The following is a 20,369-nucleotide window of genomic DNA, read 5'->3' as shown; positions in this document are numbered from 1 at the left end:
TTTATTGAAAGCCAACAAGGATCTTCATTTTGAAATTTTCCCATGTGTTTACACATTCTTAGAAAAGTTTTCTGTATTTTTTATTATTCATTAATAGAATTTTGAACTCTGAAGGATTGTCTGATGTTAATTGTTGACACATCACAGTCTGGCATTCTTGACAGTACATCGGCAATGTAATTATCTTGTCTGCTTATGTATCTAACTTTAAATTGAAACTCTCTGAGTGAGAACATCCATCTTGCTAATCTTGGATGTAATAACTTACATGTTTGCAAACAACTTAAGGCTTTGTGGTCACAGTATACTGTTGCCTTTGCTCCGTATAAGCAATAGTGAAATGACCAGAATAGGGCCAATGCTGCCTTTTCGGTAGTTGTACATGCTCGTTCACATGCAGTTAAAAGTCTGCTAGTGAAAGCTATGGGACAAAGTTTTTTTGCCATCTATTATTTTTACTTAGAAGAGGCAGGGACCAATTCCAATTTCCAAAGCACCTGCCACTAATTCGAGTTCTTGGCTCATATCTGGATCACACACTGTGTGCGAATTAACTAAGGCATGTTTTATTGCTCAAATGCATGCTGGCATTGTTGCATCCACACACTCAGAGTATTTTTTCGTAACAACCTGTACAGCAGTTCTGCATTAATAGAATGGTCATAAATGAAGCGCCTGAAAAAGAAGGAACTCTGAGGAATCCCTTCAATTGCTTTTTAGTTGTTGGAACTGTAAAATTTTTTATTGACTAATTTCTCAGAGTCCCATAATATTCTTTTTTGTTTATAAGATGACCTAGAAATTTAGTTTCATCCCAAGCAAAATGGGTCTTCTGCAGATTTGCAGTTATGCCTGCTTTCTTGAAATGTTTTAATACTCTCCTCATTAAATCGACGTATTCCTTCCATGTGGCCGTAGTAATGAGCATGTCATCCACAAACAAAGTAAAACTGCTTCGAAGTGCAGGTCCCAATGCGTAATCTAGAGCATTTAGAAAAACTCCCGAGCTCACATTCAGCCTGAAAGGTAGAACCTTAAAATGGTAGCTTCTATCTGCATTTACAAACACAGTGCACTTTTTTGATTTTTCTTCTGGTGCCACCTGCCAAAATAAACTCCTGAGATCAATATTCAGTAAGTATTTCAATCCTTTGAACTTTTGAATTAATTTGTCGATATTTTCCGGATGAGTTCACACGGGCACAATAATCTTATTCCAGTATTTGTGCAAGAAAGCGTTTTCAAATTGCTGATATTCTTTACAACATTTGGATGCTTCCGGCACCCACATCAATCCCCCCATGAATGAATCCTGCAATGTACATAATTTTTTGTGCTCAGTCCATATTGATGGCAATATCCCTCTAAATTGCTTGATAAAGACCATGGGATTGATCGACTCTTTCGGGGTTAAATATCTGATATTGACAATATTTCAGCATTTTTTCTTCACTCAGTCACAAGTGTATTCTGGTTACTATTTTACGGTGGATGATATTCCTGATAATTTGGTTCCTGTTGATTATGTGAATACTCACCAATTCATGGGTATTGTCGCATGTATTAAGTTTCACTGATTTTGTCAGGAATAATGTCTGCTTTTGATAAACTGCATGTAACAGGTGCCACTCTAGCATTAACTAAACCTTGCTGGCATGCTTTGAGTTAAAGTTCAATCTTTGCCTTCCAAGCAGGAAATTTCTCTTATATTTTGTTCAATTTCCTGAATTTCTGATTCAAGTGGTTCTTGTGCAGTGTCATTGTTAAGTTGTACGTTAGCAACAGTTTCTGCCAATGTTTGATCCACATAATTTCGCACTGTCTCTCTTTGCACTTTCGCCTGTTCCCTCTTTCCCTCTATGTCTTTAGAAAAAGCGAACTTATGTTCGTTGAAACGTTTCTCTATTTGTTTCTTACCTTGAAAACTAAGAGTGTCTACTCTCCGAGTAAGATCAATGATTGATTGCTCGTTTTCACATTTGTTTGTAGTCACGTCCTGTGCAATGGTGTTCTGTACATGGATAACTTCTTTGAGTTTATTATTTAGTTTATCTTGACAATATAAGATACCTTCATATTTGGTTGTTAACTCTTTGTATTGCTGTTCTTGTGTGATGAGTTATGCTTGACTGGCCATCAAGTGACATTTATTGCTTTTAGTTTCAGCACAGTTCTTTCGGTTTCGCGCATAGTTGCGGGCAATTCTCCCCTAGTTGAGTGCTTCTGTAACAAACGTCATACTCATGTTTTTATTTGGTTGCTGCGTATGTCTTTGGATTTCACCCGACATATGAATGCCAGATATTGCAATCATTTGTGTTACCGATGTGAGCGCAGAAATTACTGCGAGTTGCTCAGCCATAACAGACACTTCGCTAACTATGCTTGGTTGAAATACTGTGGCACTATTTGAGGATGCAATTACATTACTTATTTGATTTTGTGCCATTGTGATATTACGTGCTTGCTTGTTGGCTTTAAACATAGACCTAGTTATCACCATGTAAATAAGCAACATATAGTTTCTCTACTAATCTCTACATACGAGGAAAAATGTTAATGTCGTAACCCTACTGATGTTCACTTTACAATGTAACACCAACACATTACATAGAAAACACATTAAATACTGTCTTAATTTTTCTACTAAAATAGTGAAATTCTAATCAAAGTTATGGAGAAACTACTATTTGATGCTTAAAAGCCAATAAGTAAAAGGTCATTACAAAACATAAATGCTCCAGAAAGCTAGTAGTTCAAATGTCTGTCCTTTAAGTTTCAGCCTGGCTGCTAGGATGGCTTACACATTCTCTTCACAAGATACTCCCACACGTTCAGTTATCATGAATCATACAAAGAACCATAACGTAGTTACACTTTCTAGCTATACACAAATGCACTTTAATGAAACAGTTACTTAATAACATAACTAATTTCTCTAAAGACATGAATTATATCTGATACAAAATTTGTTACAGTTATCAGTAATCACAAATATGTTTAACTGTTAGTGAAGTGTCTTAACTGTCATCAGTTAAAGTGGTATTGCAGGTTCTAGTTCCTTTTTAGTGCTGTTGTATCAGGATTGAGTCCTGTCTAACAGTAGACAATCTAAAATCACTCAGCTATCTTCACTTACTAAATGTTATTTGTATTTAACCTATACTGAGCCTTTTATATTGACATGGGAACCTCCCCATTGCAACCCCCTCAGATTTTGTTACAAGTTGGCTCAGTGGATAGGCCTTGAAAAACTGAACACAGATCAATCAAGAAAACAGGAAGAAGTTGTGTGGAACTATGAAAAAAATAAGCAAAATATACAAACAGTAGTCCATGCGCAAGATAGGCAACATCAAGGATAGTGTGAGCTCAGGAGCGCCATGGTCCCGTGGTTAGCGTGAGCAGCTGCAGAACAAGAGGTCCTTGGTTCAAGTCTTCCCTCGAGTGAAAAGTTTAATTTTTTATTTTCAGACAGTTATCTGTCCTTCCGATGCGAGGTAACTGAGCTGTAGTATGGGGATGCTACATCTAAACAATCATCGAAACACACGACATCAGTCGACTACAGCGCACGGAAGAGAGAGTATTCCTGCTAACGACACTCCATGGCTGGCAGCTGACTGTTCACTACTTTGGACAAGGGTGCATTAAATAAGTGAGTTGTATTCCGTGGGCAATATGAATCCAGCAAATATAGCTCGCAACTTCAATAACAATGTCAATGAATACTTTCCGAACTGTAAGGAATCGGAAAGTTCCTTAAGGGATCGAACGATTGTCGAACATTTTTATGATTATTTTCTACATTTGTTGATAAACAGTACATGTGGTGATGACGATACCTTGCTGACTGCTGCGGGGGCTGTATGTACCAGATGATTAGATTGTTGACGATCTGTACAAAGAACACAAAGAGGAAATACTGCAACTTCAATCTGATGGTATTTCTTTGGGTTACATGAAGGAAATGCTCCAATACAGGTTACTGTCCAAACCGATTAAAGGACGCAAATATAGATTATGGAGTGAAGTAACAAATAAATTAAAGAAATTTAAAAAATTAAACTTTTCATTCGAGGGAAGACTCGAACCAAGGACCTCTCGTTCCGCAGCTGCTCATGCTAACCACGGGACCACGGCACTCCTGAGCTCACACCATCCTTGATGTTGCCTATCTTGCACATGGACTACTCAGTTTGTATATTTTGCTTATTTTTTCATAGTTCCACACAACTACTTCCTGTTTTCTTGATTGATCTGTGTTCAGTTATTCAAGGCCTATCCACTGTGCCAGTATAACTAAATCTGAGGGGTGTGTGATGGTGAGGCTCCCTTGTGAGCTGTTTCCCAAACCACTTTGTGTTTCAGCTTTATATGTATGAGAAAATTCTCTCTCTCTCTCTCTCTCTCTCTCTCTCTCTCTCTCTCTTTCTCCCCCCCCCCCCCCCTCCCAAAGCCCTGGATGTATTAGCCCATTTAAAAATTTAATCAGTTACCTTTCTAGAACAGCCCAAAACTTCATCATTGCCGTTCTGGCAGTCCTTGAGGCCATCACACACCCAGCTATCTGGAATGCAGGTACCATCACCACATGCAAAATCCTGATCACTGCAGATCTTTTGCACATCAGATACCTAGATACAAAAGTTTAATTACTAAATTCTGTAGATTGCATTTAAATGCCTCAACATGTAAAATTATAAATCACCATCCCCTTCCTAAAATTTAAGTGGCAAGTTTGTCACTGTCCAAAATGCCACGTAACATCAGTTAATTATGTCACTAGATTCTTTTTATCACGATAACCCACTTGTCTGTCTAAATACAGATGAGATAATACTTTTGATTTAGCATTCACTACATTCATATGAACAAAAAAACGAAGTACAAAATTTTAAAATATTTAGGCCTACTTATATGTTAAGTCAAACACTTCTATAACCCTGAAATTATTTTCAGTCAGTAGGCCTAAGAGCTTAACTAATGAAAGAGTGGTGGGATGAAAAATTTGAGGACAAGGTACTAAAATTTGAAGCAGCAAAATAGAGATCCCATACTACACATCATTGTCTGAATAAGAATTATGGAAAGAACCTCAAGTTATCTTTGATACTGACAAGGTAAATGTTAGTCAACTGTAAGCAGGAAAATTTAACATTTATTCCCTCTAGAAGCAGTATCAGGGCAAATCATTTCCCTATGTCCAATTTCTACCAATTCAGAACTAAGCAGCAAAGTTATCAAGTTGGACTTCTGACTACACAGTGGCTTCCAAGACTTGCAGGACTAAAAACCTGTTTGTACACTTCAGACTTTTGGAGCCTTGAAGTCAATGAGAAATTCATTCTGTTGTATTAGGCCTTTCTGATAGCAAATAAGAATGTACCTTGGATGCATTACAATCCTTTTCATCTGACCAGTCTCCACAATCATTGTTCCCATCACATTTGAATCTGGTCTGTATACATCTTCCATCTTCACACTTCCAGTACAATGGAGCCTCACAATTTATGTTGTCTGGAAAGTAAACACCAAATTATTGCTATCTTAGAAACAATCACAAATTCTACATTGAACAGTTCATTAGGGTAATCTCTAATTAAAATGGGGTATTGAGATTCAAGAAGTAGAACATGAGGAAGTTTAACCTGAACCATTTATTATAATCTGTTACTACAGATTATCCGTCTTGAGCTGACTGCAAGACTTACACCAGACGCGTTCCGCTATTATTTAAAAAGCATCTTCCGTGGTTATTCTGCAAATTGGATACATACATTTTTGGTTGTTTTTGGTTCATACGAGCGTTTTGTTTATAAAGTTGGTGTGCAAGTTACTTACGGTGTTTATTTACATATTTTGCTCCTTCCCCCCTTGCTAGCAGCGGTTGGCATCAAAAGACTTCGTGTCACCTTTGCACTTTGCAGTATTTGCCGTTCTACACTTTATTGTACTGCAATATTTACACTCCTCTTAAACTATTTCCCACTTCGCACTGCAACAGTGTTTACTGTTTATATCTGTTTGTTTTGGTTCACGCTATGAGTGTTGCCAACCTGGGAAGCTATTGCTCTCTTCCCCACTGTGTGTGTGTGTGTGTGTGTGTGTGTGTGTGTCGATTTTTTTACCTTAATTATATTGATTTACAGTTTGTAGTCACACACGCTATTCGCCGCGATAACTCAGTTTCTGATGCTGTGGCTTGCAACGTGTAATCTCGAATCCAGCACGACACAAGAATTACGCTCGTCTGAATCGATAATTTGGAGGACTCGAACCACGTACTTCTTCAGCTGCTGGTTCGCTTTCCGCAAAGTCCGCAATGGAATTGCAACCGAATCTCAGTGTACACACTCCTCTTACGAAGTTTTACAGACTTCGCAGCACCACAGTCAACACAATCCCTCCTTTCGTCGCACGGCATAAGTCCAAATTTGCGGCAGAAATTCAAACATTTGTCTATGCTGGATATGCATGGAATGAAGAGTTTTCCATGTCAGACAATCCGCAGAAGAAACGTGAAAAGCAGCAAACATTACACTCGCTATCAACAAAAACCGCGTCGATTTCCAAATGGAATCACAAATAATAACGGTGGGAATGTAATGTACACGAACTGAAGAAACAACTGATAAACATGACAATTACATAGAATTCATCATAATGCGCGCCACGAGACTTCCATAATCGATTTACTATCGCACGATCGATATGTTTTTTGGAGCCCTCCAACTTCGATAGGCAATCATTCTTGGAAATTACCAAAAACAGTTCCGCAGGTGCACCGGAAACTAAGCAAATAGCTCAAAAAATTTGGCTAAACAAAGAGATCAAGTCTCTATACCAAACAGCAAACCGTAAATTGGGAACTACATAAAACATCTTAATCTTACCAGACTTCTGAATAACACAGCAGTTTTCTCCCATCTTGTTAACAAGTTTGGAAATCGTACGTATGCAGTTACAGAAAAAAAATGAAAAACTCACAAAAGAAGGATTCCAAATTTAAAAGCTAGTCAAACGACCCACACAGCCACCAATTACACTCAGTCCAACGAAAACCATCACCTATATCCAAGATTGGTCAACCAGGGATCTTTGGTTAGCAAAGAAATAAACAACGGCGTTCTTCCTATCGTCCTCAAGAATTTTGAGAAAGGGCGATTATTAACACTTCGACTCTAAATTGTGTTGTCGGCAGTGAAAAACTTTTCGACGAGCGGGTAACAACAAATTGTTGCTCGCAGCCGCGCTGAGCAGTCGTTCGTGCTTCATGCGGTGTCAGGCACAGATTCCATCAGGTGTTTTGTGGAACTTATCAAGCTTTTTTATTGTAATCTACTGGATATTTTAACTACAAGTAGTTAGTAACAAGTGTCAAAACATCGTCGATGGGAGATTTCTCTCAGCGGCTACTTTTAAAATGGAAACTAATGACGAAATCCCAGTCGATACCGGTCAATGGTCGGCTATCGCTTTGCAAACGAGTCACAACAACGAGACTGTCATGATGCTCCCTCCTTCAGAGTGTTAATTACAAATAAGCATCAATTGCGTACCATCAAAATGTGCTCTCAAGATCACTGTCCTCAGAATGATCATATGGAGATAGATCAGCGTTCAAAAAGTTCAGCTGTCTTCACGCAGTGACGGACAAACAACACCCAGCGACAAAAGGCAAGACACCGATCACCATCACCCCAACAGGCAGTAGCTCCTGATGCAAATGTTCCGAAGAAGGCAAAGGCAAGTGAAAAGCACACTGGTAATGTTGAAGGGACGTAGATACGGTAGATATTGATAATGTTGCACACACTGTGGAAGTTCTAGGAGCAGACAGTGACTTGAGTGTAAATATAGGAGACAGGAATTTCAATGAGCAACCTGCCTCCCAGACGTCTGTTAGTCGCAAGAGCTTTGACAACTTGGTGACCACAACGGTACCTCCTATAGGAAATAACACGTTTCCTAGTAACAACAAATATGCTAGTAAAGATAATACATATACATCAACAGACATGGGCCCCTATGTAGTCTTTGTAGAAGGAGAAAACGGTAATGTAGGAAAGTTAAAACCGATGGATCTTGGAAGAATGTTTTTTTACAGAAAGTAATACACTACTGGCCATTAAAATTGCTACACCAAGAAGAAACGCAAATGATAAACGGGTATTCATTGGACAAGCATATTAGAACTGACATGTGACTACATTTTCACGCAGTTTGGTTGCATAGATCCTGAGAATTCAGTATCCAGAAAAACCACCTCTGGCCGTAATAACGGTCTTGATACGCCCGGGCACTGAGCCAAACAGAGCTTGGATGGCGTCTACAGGTACAGCTGTCCATGCAGCTTCAACACGATACCACAGTTAATAAAGAGTAGTCACTGGCGTATTGTGACGAGCCAGTTGCTCGGCTACCATTGACCAGACGTTTCCAATTGGTGAGAGATCTGGAGACTGTGCTGGCCAGGACAGCAGCCGAACTTTTTCTGTATCCAGAAAGGTCCGTACAGGACCTGCAACATGCGGTCGTGCATTATCCTGCTGAAACGTAGGGTTTCGCAGGGATCGAATGAAGGGTAGAGCCACGGGTCTTAACACGTCTGAAATGTAACGTCCACTGTTCAAAGTGTCGTCAATGCGAACAAGAGGTGACCGAAACGTGTAACAATGGCACTCCATACCATCACGCCAGGTGATACGCCAGTATGGTGATGACGAATACACGCTTTCAATGTGCGTTCACCGCGGTGTCGCCAAACACGGATGTGACCATCATTACGCTGTAAACAAAACCTGGATTTATCCGAAAAAATGACGTTTTGCCATTCGTGCACCCAGGTTCGTCGTTGAGTACACCATCGCAGGCGCTACTGTCTGTGATGCAGCGTCGAAGGTAACCGCAGCTGATAGTCCATGCTGTTGCAAACGTAGCCGAACTGTTCGCGCAGATGGTTGTCTTGCAAACGGCCCCATCTGTTGACTCAGGGATCTAGACGTGGCTGCATGATCCGTTACAGCCATGCGGATAAGATGCCTGTCATCTCGACTGCCAGAGATACGAGGCCGTTGATGCTCAGCAAGGCGTTCTGAATTCCCGTTCTGAACCCATCGATTCCATATTCTGCTAACAGTCATTGGATCTCGACCAACGCGAGCAGCAATGTGAAAAACCGCAATCGCGATAGGCTACAATCCGACCTTTATCAAAGTCGGAAACATGATGGTACGCATTTCTCCTCCTTACACGAAGCATCACAACGTTTCACCAGGAAACGCCTGTCAACTGCTGTTTGTGTATGAGAAATCGGTTGGAAAGCTGCCTCATGCCAGCACGTTGTAGGTATCGCCACCGGCGCCACCTTGTGTACATGCTCTGAAAAGCTGATCATTTGCATATCACAGCATGTTGTTCCTGTCGGTTAAATTTCGTGTCTCTGTTGCTTTAATAGAATAGTTTTGTATATATGGTTTAATTCTTTTAGAGAATTATCAAACTTTTAGTTTGAAACATTAAGAGAATGAGGAGGCTTAATTTTAAGTTATTTGTTCACTGCCTTTTAATACATTGCACCAACTGAAATTCAGCCCCACTGTGAATGCTGCTCTCAAACAAGAGACTAATTGGTTGACGTTCGTAAGCAGCTGAAAATAGCTCTGTCAATCGTCAAACGATGGGCAGCTGCTGCTAAACGGTATCTGAAGAGGTCCCTAGAGTCATGTACCTGTGATACTTGTACCGGAGGTACCTCAAGTACTATCCTTTCCTGTGGATCGTGACCTCTGCAGAAAGTACAGGCTCTGTCATTACCCATCCATTTGAATGCGAGTGGCTTGTCAATGGTAGAACAAGGCATGGCGTCCTGTACAAGCTGGACAGGGAGCAGGAAGAACTCAAGGTGTTTTACCAATCCCCCTAACCAACAACTTTAATGTGCTATCTTTCATTGAAACAAAGTGATCCAGTAGGACTCCTATCATCTGTTTTGGGGAAACCCGTTTTGTCTTGTGTGAGGAGAAAGCAAACACAGTATGGTCTATTAATCATCATCTGCTCAAATCTACAGGGAATAACGGCACCCCTTAGGGAAATGGCAGCAGCGGATGGGACAGTACACCAGCTGCAGTCAGTGTGCATGCCTTTGTGGCGCATCTGGCGTGAAGCGTCATGTCTTTGGACCAAATGATCTTTGACTTAACTCTTGTCTATTTCTCTCTGCGCGATATGTTCGTACAGCCATAATGTATTCGTTTTTTCAGTGTTTAAATAAACGTTCATTCGACTGCAAAAGTCGTGTTATTGCTGATCTACGACACGTAATATCCACAGTGGTGACCCCGACATCGTCGTCATGTGTTCGGGAATTACTTTGTGCTTCTTTTCATCATTAACGGACTGTGTGTGCTGGTCCACATTGTCTTCAGGACAGTGGATCTGCCAGTGTCTTGTGCCAATGCCACACACCCCGTTAACCGTTCTTGCATTTTTACTAGTGCTCCTAATGTACATTTGGTTAAAAGTGAACAATTATCTGGCCCCAGCCATACCAGCAGCCACTTAAATGTAACTGGCCCAACATGGCCACCGTCAAATGCTACTATGCAGCAATGGCTGCTACGAGGACAGTGCAAGCAGCTTAGTGACATTGTGAATGATAATCGAGCGAAGGACTGTGTTTCACCCTCAGCTAAGCAGTCGCCTTCGGTTTGGTCTGATGTGTCGGTGTTCAAGAACTGTAATTCGAACATTCAAATGCATGGGGTCGCACATTCTTATTATATGCCTGACACCATTGCATCTCCAATCCCCCCCCTCCACACGCCATTTCTGCGACTCCGCTCACCTCAACCACCACCGCCACCATCGCTCTGTGGTCACACCACAATCGCCTTCCCCTGCTCTCTCGACAGCAGTGGCCGTTTCTTCCGCACCAGTTTCCAGATCAGTCCCCCCTCGGTTGCATCTCAACCACCTTCCGCACACTGTTGCAACGGCACCAGCCATTAACACCTGCACCGTGTCCACCTCTGGGCCTGCAGTCGGGACATCATCATGCCGTCAGTTGCACTGGCTCACTCCACATCGTGTACTCCATGCACAGGATTTTGGACGACAAAGCACGTTTCGTCTGCCTGGTGAGCCACGCCCATGTTCGTCCAGACCTCATCAGTGATCTGCTCCTCTCACCACCCGCCACAGCCAATTATTTAAAAGCAAAAACATTGCTCATCGAACGCTTTTCTCGCCTTCCAGCAGAGACTATCCACCACATGATCCACGATGATCACCTCGACGACTACATATCTTCGCAGCTTTGGCGGCAACTTTGTGCATTAATTGATGACAAGCACTACCAGATGCCGCACTTGGACTTTTTGGATGGTCAAGCTCCAATCGGACGTACAACCTCACCTACTATCTCGTGTAACACATGGCCAATCAGGCCCACGCAATCGTTCGTCTCTGACACCACCTGTCACAGACGACTTCACCTTCACCTTCTGTCGGCACACCTGCACCTACGGTTCTGCGCCCTCCCGGTAGGGACCAACGCGACCTGTCAGGAGCTGCATCCTGGCGGCCTACCGTAGGTATTGCCTGCAACATCCCGACAGCAGCTGACCTCATCCGAGCAGCATCCCGAGTGGTCATGGGCTTTGAAGCAGTCAGCTGCATCCCCTGCCCACTCTGCACAACCTCGCCTCGAAGCTTACCCACTTTGCCGGTACCATGCAACCTACAGGGACCCTGCTCGCAACCGCCGTGCACCTCATGTGTACCCAAATGATTCCAGCAGGCACGTTTAGGTGCCACATCCCACCGTGATCGTTCACGGCACCTACCTTCTGATGCCACACTGCTTGCGTACACCCGTACGTTGTGGACTTTCCACTGGGTACGCGCTTTCTCGTCGACACTGGCGCTGATGTCAGCGTTATCCCGACCAAGCAAGTGGGCAACAAACTTTCTCATGTTAACCTTACATTGATCGCTAAAAATCACTCTCTTATCGCGGTCCTTGGCTCCAAAGAGATTTCACTTCACCTATCTCTGGTCTCGACCTCTCCTCGGACTTTCCATGTTGTTGACATGGATGAAGCTGAAATCAGGTTGGATTTTCTACACCATTACGAACTTCCGTGTGACTTGCAGGCCAGTGTTCTGCCAAGCATCTGGCTCTATCGTTCTGTGCTCTAACGGGTTCGGCACGACTCCGCCTCCTTGGCTACACTTTCTACATATGCCTCTGCTCAAAGGTATTTCCGTACGTCTCTCCGATTTATCGGATGTCTACACGCAGATCGACGGGCTCCGCACATAGTGAGGAGTTACATACCCGCATTGTTGCCGCTTCTGCTGAATTGGCTCACGTACTGAGTACTATATGCAGCCTGTCTGGAGAGCCACTTCTTTTGGAATTGTCATCCACTTCTACTGTGTCTTCACTCTGCATTGCTTTCCATTCCTTGCTGCCAGTTCCACGCCATCACAGTTGAATCTACAGGACACTCGTGTCCTTGCTCCACGTGATCCCCTGCATTGTGTGGCTGCTGCACCGTGCCTCCCATCATCTGCCGCCATCGCACTGCCCTCGTCACTCGAGCCCAGCAAGAATGCACATGTTCTCACTTTGCAGGATCCCTCGCTGTGCCATGCCCTCAGTCGTCGTCTGCCGCCGATGCACCGCCTACGCCATTCCCGTGCGACGGTCGGTGAACAGCCATCGCTAGTGCCACCCCTCCTCTCGCCCCACCCCACCTGCCACCCTTCGTCGGTTTGACAATCAGCAACAGCACTTGTCACAGGATCCACGTCACGGACGGCCCACCTGTACATTATAAAGCTCGACGTCTTAATGCTTCCAAAATGCTGCGAGCGAAATAAATTGTTCAGGATTTATTGGCTTCAGGCATACTCTGACCAGCAGACAGCAACTGGTCTTTCACCTATCCACCTTGTGCCTAAGAAGGACGGCTCACTACACATGTGTGGGGACTAAAGGTCCCTTAACGCTAGGACAATAATCGATAACTATTCCATTTCACATATCCAGGATTTCACTGAGTTGCTGCATGGCTCGAAGTTCTCTGTCTTAGACAGTTCGAAGGCGTATCACCAAATTTCCATGCACTCGCCGGATATCCCGAAGATGGCCATCATAACACTGTTACATGCCTTACAGCTTGAAAAACGCTGCGCAGACATGGCAACGTTTCACTGATTTCATTTTGCTATCTGTGCCTTTCGCTTTTGCATATTTGGATGACATATGATCTGTTCCTCATCTTCCGAGGAACACCAGTTTCACCTTGGCGCAGTTTGTGCGACTCTCACATCCAACGGTATGGTTATCAACCATGAGAAATCTCAACTCTGTTTTACATCGGTTACACTCCTTGGCCATACAGTCTCGGCTAACTGCCTCTGACCAACGAATTTTCGTGTTGAAAACATCCTCGCACTGCCTCTTCCTGAGGATTATGCTCAACTCCGTCGTCATCTGTATATGGTAAACTTTTATCGACGACATATCCCTTGGGCTGCCTCCATCCAGTCGGCTCTTACCAACGCCCTCTCCAGTAAAAATACCACGGGGAAGTGAAAATTAGACTGGACTAAGCCCATGCTCGACACATTCGAAAATCTGAATATGACCATTGCGAAAGCAGTCACTCTCATCCATCCTGACCCCGAGACCTATATTTCTATTACTACCAATGCTAGTGAGTCAGCTATGGGCTCTGTCCTACAACAGCACACCGCCGACTCCACGCAGCTGATCCATTTCTTTTTCGAATAAACTAACCAGGGCTCAGTGTAAATTGTTGACTCTTGACCACGAGCTTCTCACAGTTTATGAGGCAGTCAAGCACTTCAGGGGCGATGTGGAGGGATGTCCTTTAAACCAAAAACCTCTCGTTGACACAATATGCAACACAGCGAAGGACCTCCCGCCACGACGCTTCTGGCACATGGACTTTATTTGCCAACTTTTTTGGATGCTTATTACATCCACAGGGCGGAAAATGTAGCTGACTCTTGTTTCTTGGCGATTTCCGCACCCTTGAACTTCTGAAGAAGCGGGCACACAGTGACTGGTCACCATCAAACGTCTTACCCTGCACAGGTCGTCGCCTGCCCATCGGCACGGGATTTCGACGCTTTACACAACCTGGCCCACCCTGCTGGAATGTGGGTACCAACAAGACTAGTCACTGAACTAGTCGCCTGGCCAAGTGTGCGGCATGATTGCCCCTCCTGGACATGCGTTTGTGTCCCTTGACAATGTAGCGAAGTGGGCAGACACGCGCAGCCTCCTTTAGAAAAGTTCGACATCACCAGGGGTCGCCTACAGCACGTGCACATTGATGTGGTCAGTCCTCTTCCCCTCCCGAGGGGTACAAATACATATTGTCAACGACTGACCACATAATCCCTTTGGGTTGATGCGGTCCCTCTGGTCGACATTACATCAGAGATCATAGCTCGCACCTTGTTATCAGCGTGGGTGGCGAGATTAGGCTGCGCCCTTTCACTTACTACGGACCGGGGACGACAATTCGAGTCCACATTTTACGCTCAACTGTGGAAGCTGTGTGGAGTAACGAAATTCCACATGACGGCCTATCATCCGCAGGCGAACGGCCTGGTTGAGCGATGGCACCGAACTATAGAAGCTGGATTCATGTGGCACGGTCGGCTTTGGTCTGAGGCACTTCCTTGGGCCTTACTCGGCACCCGCTCTGCCCACAAGGACGACATGATTGCTTCGCTGACAGAGGTCTTTCATGGAGAACCACTCGTCCTGCTAGCTGAATTCGTCAAAGACACCCCCCCCCTCCCCCCTGACCGACGCAATAGACGTTCCGGGCGCCTGCATTCACCCACCCCTGCTTCACGCTTATTCTATGCCACTGGTGTTTTTAAACAATTTCGTCATGTTGTGAGAAGACACTATGTGCAGCATTGCAACCTCTGACTCCTGTCTGCACCACGTCTTACGCTGCAGTCAATACTTTCGTGATACTACTGAATGGACGACCAAATATAGTTTCAATTAACTGATTGAAACCTGCATCCCTCCCTGAGCAACGTTCCGACGCCCCCAGCTGGCCAGCCATTGCCGACGCCTCATCCGCTGCTGACACGGCCTCCAACGACTCTCCACCGCCTGCGCAGCAGTCTGACGCACGTGACCCTGTCGGCGTTGCTTCTGAGGCGCCCACTTCACGCGCTGGACGCCGCCTTCATCCGCTGTGAAGGGCTAGCTCTACCCTGCCGTACTCCTCACTACGGATGGGGAAGAAGGAGGGGGATTCTGTGGTCTGCGGCGCCTCTAGCGTGTAGCACAATGTCTTTGGACCCAATGATCTTTGACTTCACTCTTGTCTATTTCTCTCTGCATACTATGTTCATCCACCCATATCGTATTTGCCTTGTTCAGTGTTTAAATAAATGTTCATTCGACTGCAAAATGTGTTATTACCGATCTACGACACGTAATATCCACACCATCATTTTGAGGGTATTCCAACAGTCATTGAGGGAACAAAGAGCAACCAACTGCCGATTGTTGCACATGCTGGAACAAGTGATGAGTATTGTCTGGGCTCTGAAGTCTTCCTTGGGTCATCCCACTGACTGGCAGAGAAGGCTGAGAAGACCAGCCTTGCGCAGAGTGTTTCCACGAAGTTCACAATTTGCAGCATTGTCCCCAGAACTGATCATGACTCTTTGGTTCAGAGTTGACTGGAACGATTGAATTAGATACTTCGAAGGTTGTGTGGCAAGCTAGGCTACGACTTTCTGGACTTGGGACTTAGGGTTGAGGACTGTAGGGTTCCTCTAAATGGCTCAGGTGTGCACTACAAAACAGGGGCTGCAACTCATGTAGCTGACCATGTGTGGGGTGCACACAAGAGTTTTTTTTTTTATATTAGGCGATTTTCCATCTATTCCAGATAACGATAGCTGTAGGAAACTCAGAAATATCAGTGTCAGATTGAAAGAAATGCCTCCCACAGGTTACAGTAAAATAATCCTAAAGGTAAACAGCCGAAGGATTTACAACAAAGTGACTGAGTTTTAAGGGCTATTGAAAAGCAGTGAAGCTCACATAATACAAAGTACAGAAAGCTGTTTGAAACCGAAAATTGATAAGGAGATTTTTGGGACAATTTAAGTAGGCATCGAAAGGATAGGCGTATGGGAAATGGAGGTGGTGTATTTGTATCAACAGACACGAAAACTCCACTGAGATACAAACTGAAGCTGCATGTGAGATTAATTGCGCAAGACTCTACGAGGAGTGGGCTTGAAATATTTGGAGTCTTCTGTCACCCACCAGGCTCATTACCTGATTTAATGAGAACTTCAGAGAAAACCTCAGTTCACTTGTACGTAAGTGTCCCAATCATACTGTAATCATTGGAGGAGACTTTAATCATCCAACAATTAATTGGTAAAATTAAGAGTTTTGTTAGTGGTAGGTGTGCTCATGTGAATGTACTAAATGCCTTCTCTAAAAACTGCCTAAAACAGATAGTTACGAACCCAACTGGTAAATATATTGGATCTAATGGCAACAAATGGACCTGACTTCTTTGAGGATGCCAACATCAAAACTGGTATAAGTGACCATGAAGAGGTAGTGGCAATGACTACCAGAGTACAAAGGACAACTAAAACAAGCAGAAAGGTATATAGGTTCAGCAAAATAAATACAAAATCAATAGTGTCATATCTGAATGAGGAACTTGAAACTTTCAGCACATCGTAGGAGCATGTAGAGGAACTATGGCTCAAGTTGAAAAGAATAGCTGACCATTCACTGTATAGTTATGTACCAGCAGAACAGTTCATAATGGGAGTCAACCTGCATGGTTTACAGTCACTAAAGAAAACTTCTAAAGAAACAGTTTTCTGTGTAATAGGTGTCAAAGAACAGTTCATAATGGGAGTCAACCTGCATGGTTTACAGTCACTAAAGAAAACTTCTAAAGAAACAGTTTTCTGTGTAATAGGTGTCAAAGGGCTATAGGTACAGAGATGCTGAATTAAGCCTGTTTGGCTGCCAAGAGAGCAATGTGTGATGCCTTCAATGACTACCATAGCAGAATATTGTCAAGTGATCTTCCACGGAGCCAAATGAAATTCTAGTCGTATGTAAAGGCCGTTAGTGGCAGCAAAGTTAGCGTCCATTCCCTAGCGAATCAGACAGGAACTTACATTGAAAGTAGTAAATCAAAAGAAGAAATGCTGAACTCCGATTTAATATATTCCTTTAGAAAGGAACACCCAGTAGAATTGCACCAATTTAATCCTCATACCACTGAAATGATGGCAAGTGTCAGTGGTGGTGAGAAACACCTGAAAGCGTTAAAACTGAACGAAGCTCCAGGGCCCAAAGGAATTCCTGTCAGACTCTACACTGAATTTGCAGTCGCGTTGGCCTCTCATTTAACTATGATGTATCATAGATCACTAACAAAGAAGGATGCCCAGTTCTTGGAAAAAAGCACAGGTCACACCAATATAGAAGAAGGATAGTAGAAGCACTACACAAAACTACTGTCCAATATCTTTGACATCCATTTGTTGTATAATCTTACAACATATTCTGAGCTCAAACATAATTAGGTAACTTTAACAGAATGACCTCAGTGTCAACCAGCATGGATTTCGAAAACCATCGATCATGTGAAACCCAACTCACTTTTTTCACATCACATAGTGGAAGCGTTGGATCAAGGCAATGTTGTGGATGCAGTGTGATTTCCAAAAAGCGTTTGACTCTGTGTCACACTTATGCTTGTTGTAGGAAGTACAATCATAAGTATCAAGCGAAATTTGTGCCTGGACTGAGGACACTTTGGTAGTCACGACTTCAGAATGTTCTCCAGGGAAATGTGTTGGGTTCCCTTTCTGTTCATGTTATATAGTAATGATCTTGTGGAAAATATTGACAGTAATATCAATTTTTTTGCAGATACAGTTCTTTGGGGAAGTACTGTCTGAAAGAAGTTGCATAAATATTCAGTCAGGTCTAGGTAAGATTTTTAAGGGGTGCAAAATGGCCAACTTGTTTTAAATATTCAGAAATGTAAAACTGTGTGCCTCACAAAACGAAAAAACTTAGTATCCTATGACTCACCGTTGGTCTCTGCCAATTCAAACAAATACCTGCGTGTAACATTTTGTAGGGTTATGAAGTGGAATGATCACGTAGGTTCAGCCGGGGGTAAAGCAGGTGGTAGACTTTGGTTTGATGGTAGAATACAGGGGAATTGCAATCAGTCTAGACAAGAGTACTTGCAAATCACTCATGCAACCAGTTCTGGAATATTGCTCAAGTGCGAGAGACCCATATCAAACAGGGCTAACAGCGATAATGAATGTATACGGAGAAGGGTAGCACGAATGTTCACAGGTTTGTTTAATCCGTGGAAATGTGTCATGGAGATACTACAGGAACTGAACTGGAAGCCTCGTGAAGGAAGACGAACTGTTCCAATAACGAAGCTCTAGGAATATACAACTGCCTACGTATTGCTCACATAGGGATCGAGAGGATAAAAACAGAACTACTGGAAGCACAGAGCCATTCATTCTTCCCACACTCCATACATGAACGAAACAGGAAAAATCTTACTAACTGGTACAGTGAGGCATACCCTTTACCATTCACCTCACGGTGATTTGCAGATTATGGATTCTGATTTGATTCAAGTGGCCATAAAAAGTTCCGACTGAATTAAAAATCTGTGTAATACCAACTTTTAAATCTTTCCTGAAAGAGAAACACCTGACTACACGGTTTTCTTTCCTAGGAAGCCAGAGGGCAGCATGGGTCCCACCGCATCTCACAGTTTGAAGAACCCCTTCATCTAGTTAATGGACATCCAGATGGTTTTTGCAGGATTTTTTGTTGGGGGGGGGGGGGGGGAGGAGGAGGAGGTAGGTGAGAGGCAGCTGTCATCATTTGATATAGTCTCCTGTGTCTTTTCCCCGTCAGGGTCACCTCCTTCCGTTTAACTTGGCTTCACCCACTCTTAGCGAAAACGTGTCTATTATTTTATGAACAGTCCCATGTCAGAAGTTACTATTTATTTAGATTTGTGATTAGTACGTTACTTTTGCGTGATTTCCATAAATGTAACGCAGTTACTGCATTTGAAACCTTAATATTAGAGCTATATTCAATGTTTCACTCAGCAACATGGCAGTTTCATTTTGCTCAATGGTCTCCAACTGTCCTGTCCCTCAACTGTTCCAGAAAGTCTACAGGGGAAAGGGGACCTCCAATGGAATTTGAACCGCGTGTCGGTACCGTTAAGTCAAGGTTACAGGCATAATGAAAAAAATTTCCTTGTTCGACTGGGATTCGATCCTGCAGTCTGTTTCCATCACGCGCTTTGAAGTTAAACCAGGAACAGTGTTGAGTACCAGCCTGCCGTTTTGTTTTGCCACAAGTGAGGGGTGTGCTTTTTCTTTCAGTCGTTTCCGAAATTGTGCTTTCTTGTTAAAGGATCTTTCCTTCTGTCTTTTCCTCAATCAAAGGTCCTCCTTGCCAGATTGATCTGTAGGCCACAGCCGCGTAGACAACATTATTGCTCAGTGGATTACGTCGATAGATCGCACCACCATGTTGAACAGATCTAACATTTTGAAGTTGAGTTCACATGATGTCCTGTGTCTGTTCAACTTTGCACAATGTGTAACAGCGCAACTACACACCCATTTGCTCACGTGTAATTTACTGGAAATAAGTCGTACGTATAGTGCACTGCTTCCCGTCTTCAGTGGCAATCTGTGCTTTTTAGGAAACGACTGACAGCTGATGCCCACGTGTCTCCTGGAACAGCGTGTTGAGGTTATAGTGTGAAGGTATATGCAAGCACTAAAGGAAGCATTCTTAAATTTATGGACTATTTACAGACAGAAGTCACATGGAATGTTGCTTCTAAGAATTTGAATAAAAATTTGAGTTGTGATACTCAGAGTTGAGTATTCGACAACAAGAGTCCGATCATTTTAGTGTAAAGAGGAAGATATTTTACGTTTGGAAGGAGGAAAAGAAGACTAAGAAATTTATGAAACTTCTCATATAAACTGAACGAATGTTCATGATGTGGCGATAATCGCACAAAAAAATGAGAAGCCTAGCATCTGAACAAGAACGATGGGGTACGTAGCTCCTCGACGAACTACCGGGAATAGAAATGAAAGACGATTCAAAGGCGAAACTTTAAATCAACCTCTATTCTAGATTATTTTGGCGTCCATAAAATTTCCGAATTTGTCGAGTCAAAGGATGTTAGCAGTTATTAAAGTTATGCAAACCTCATAAAATAAAATAC

General features: G+C 43.2%; 1 protein-coding gene across 3 annotated transcripts in view; it reads right to left on the bottom strand.

The window, feature by feature from the left end:
* Positions 1–20,369, bottom strand: part of LOC126266851 (vitellogenin receptor-like) — a 294,813-nt gene that overhangs the window by 206,185 nt on the left and 68,259 nt on the right. For 2 of the 3 annotated variants that reach the window (XM_049971452.1, XM_049971456.1), the window contains exons 4-5: positions 5,390–5,520; positions 4,500–4,637 (exon numbers count right to left, since the gene is read on the bottom strand). In XM_049971452.1, coding sequence (XP_049827409.1) covers positions 4,500–4,637; positions 5,390–5,520 — 269 coding nt within the window. The remainder of the gene's footprint in view (positions 1–4,499; positions 4,638–5,389; positions 5,521–20,369) is intronic. The other variant, XM_049971455.1, reaches the window with a different exon arrangement.

Source organism: Schistocerca gregaria, chromosome 4 (genome assembly GCF_023897955.1).
Source record: "Schistocerca gregaria isolate iqSchGreg1 chromosome 4, iqSchGreg1.2, whole genome shotgun sequence".
In the NCBI taxonomy this organism is placed as follows: domain Eukaryota; kingdom Metazoa; phylum Arthropoda; class Insecta; order Orthoptera; family Acrididae; genus Schistocerca; species Schistocerca gregaria.
This window is presented reverse-complemented; position numbering and strand designations above follow the sequence as displayed.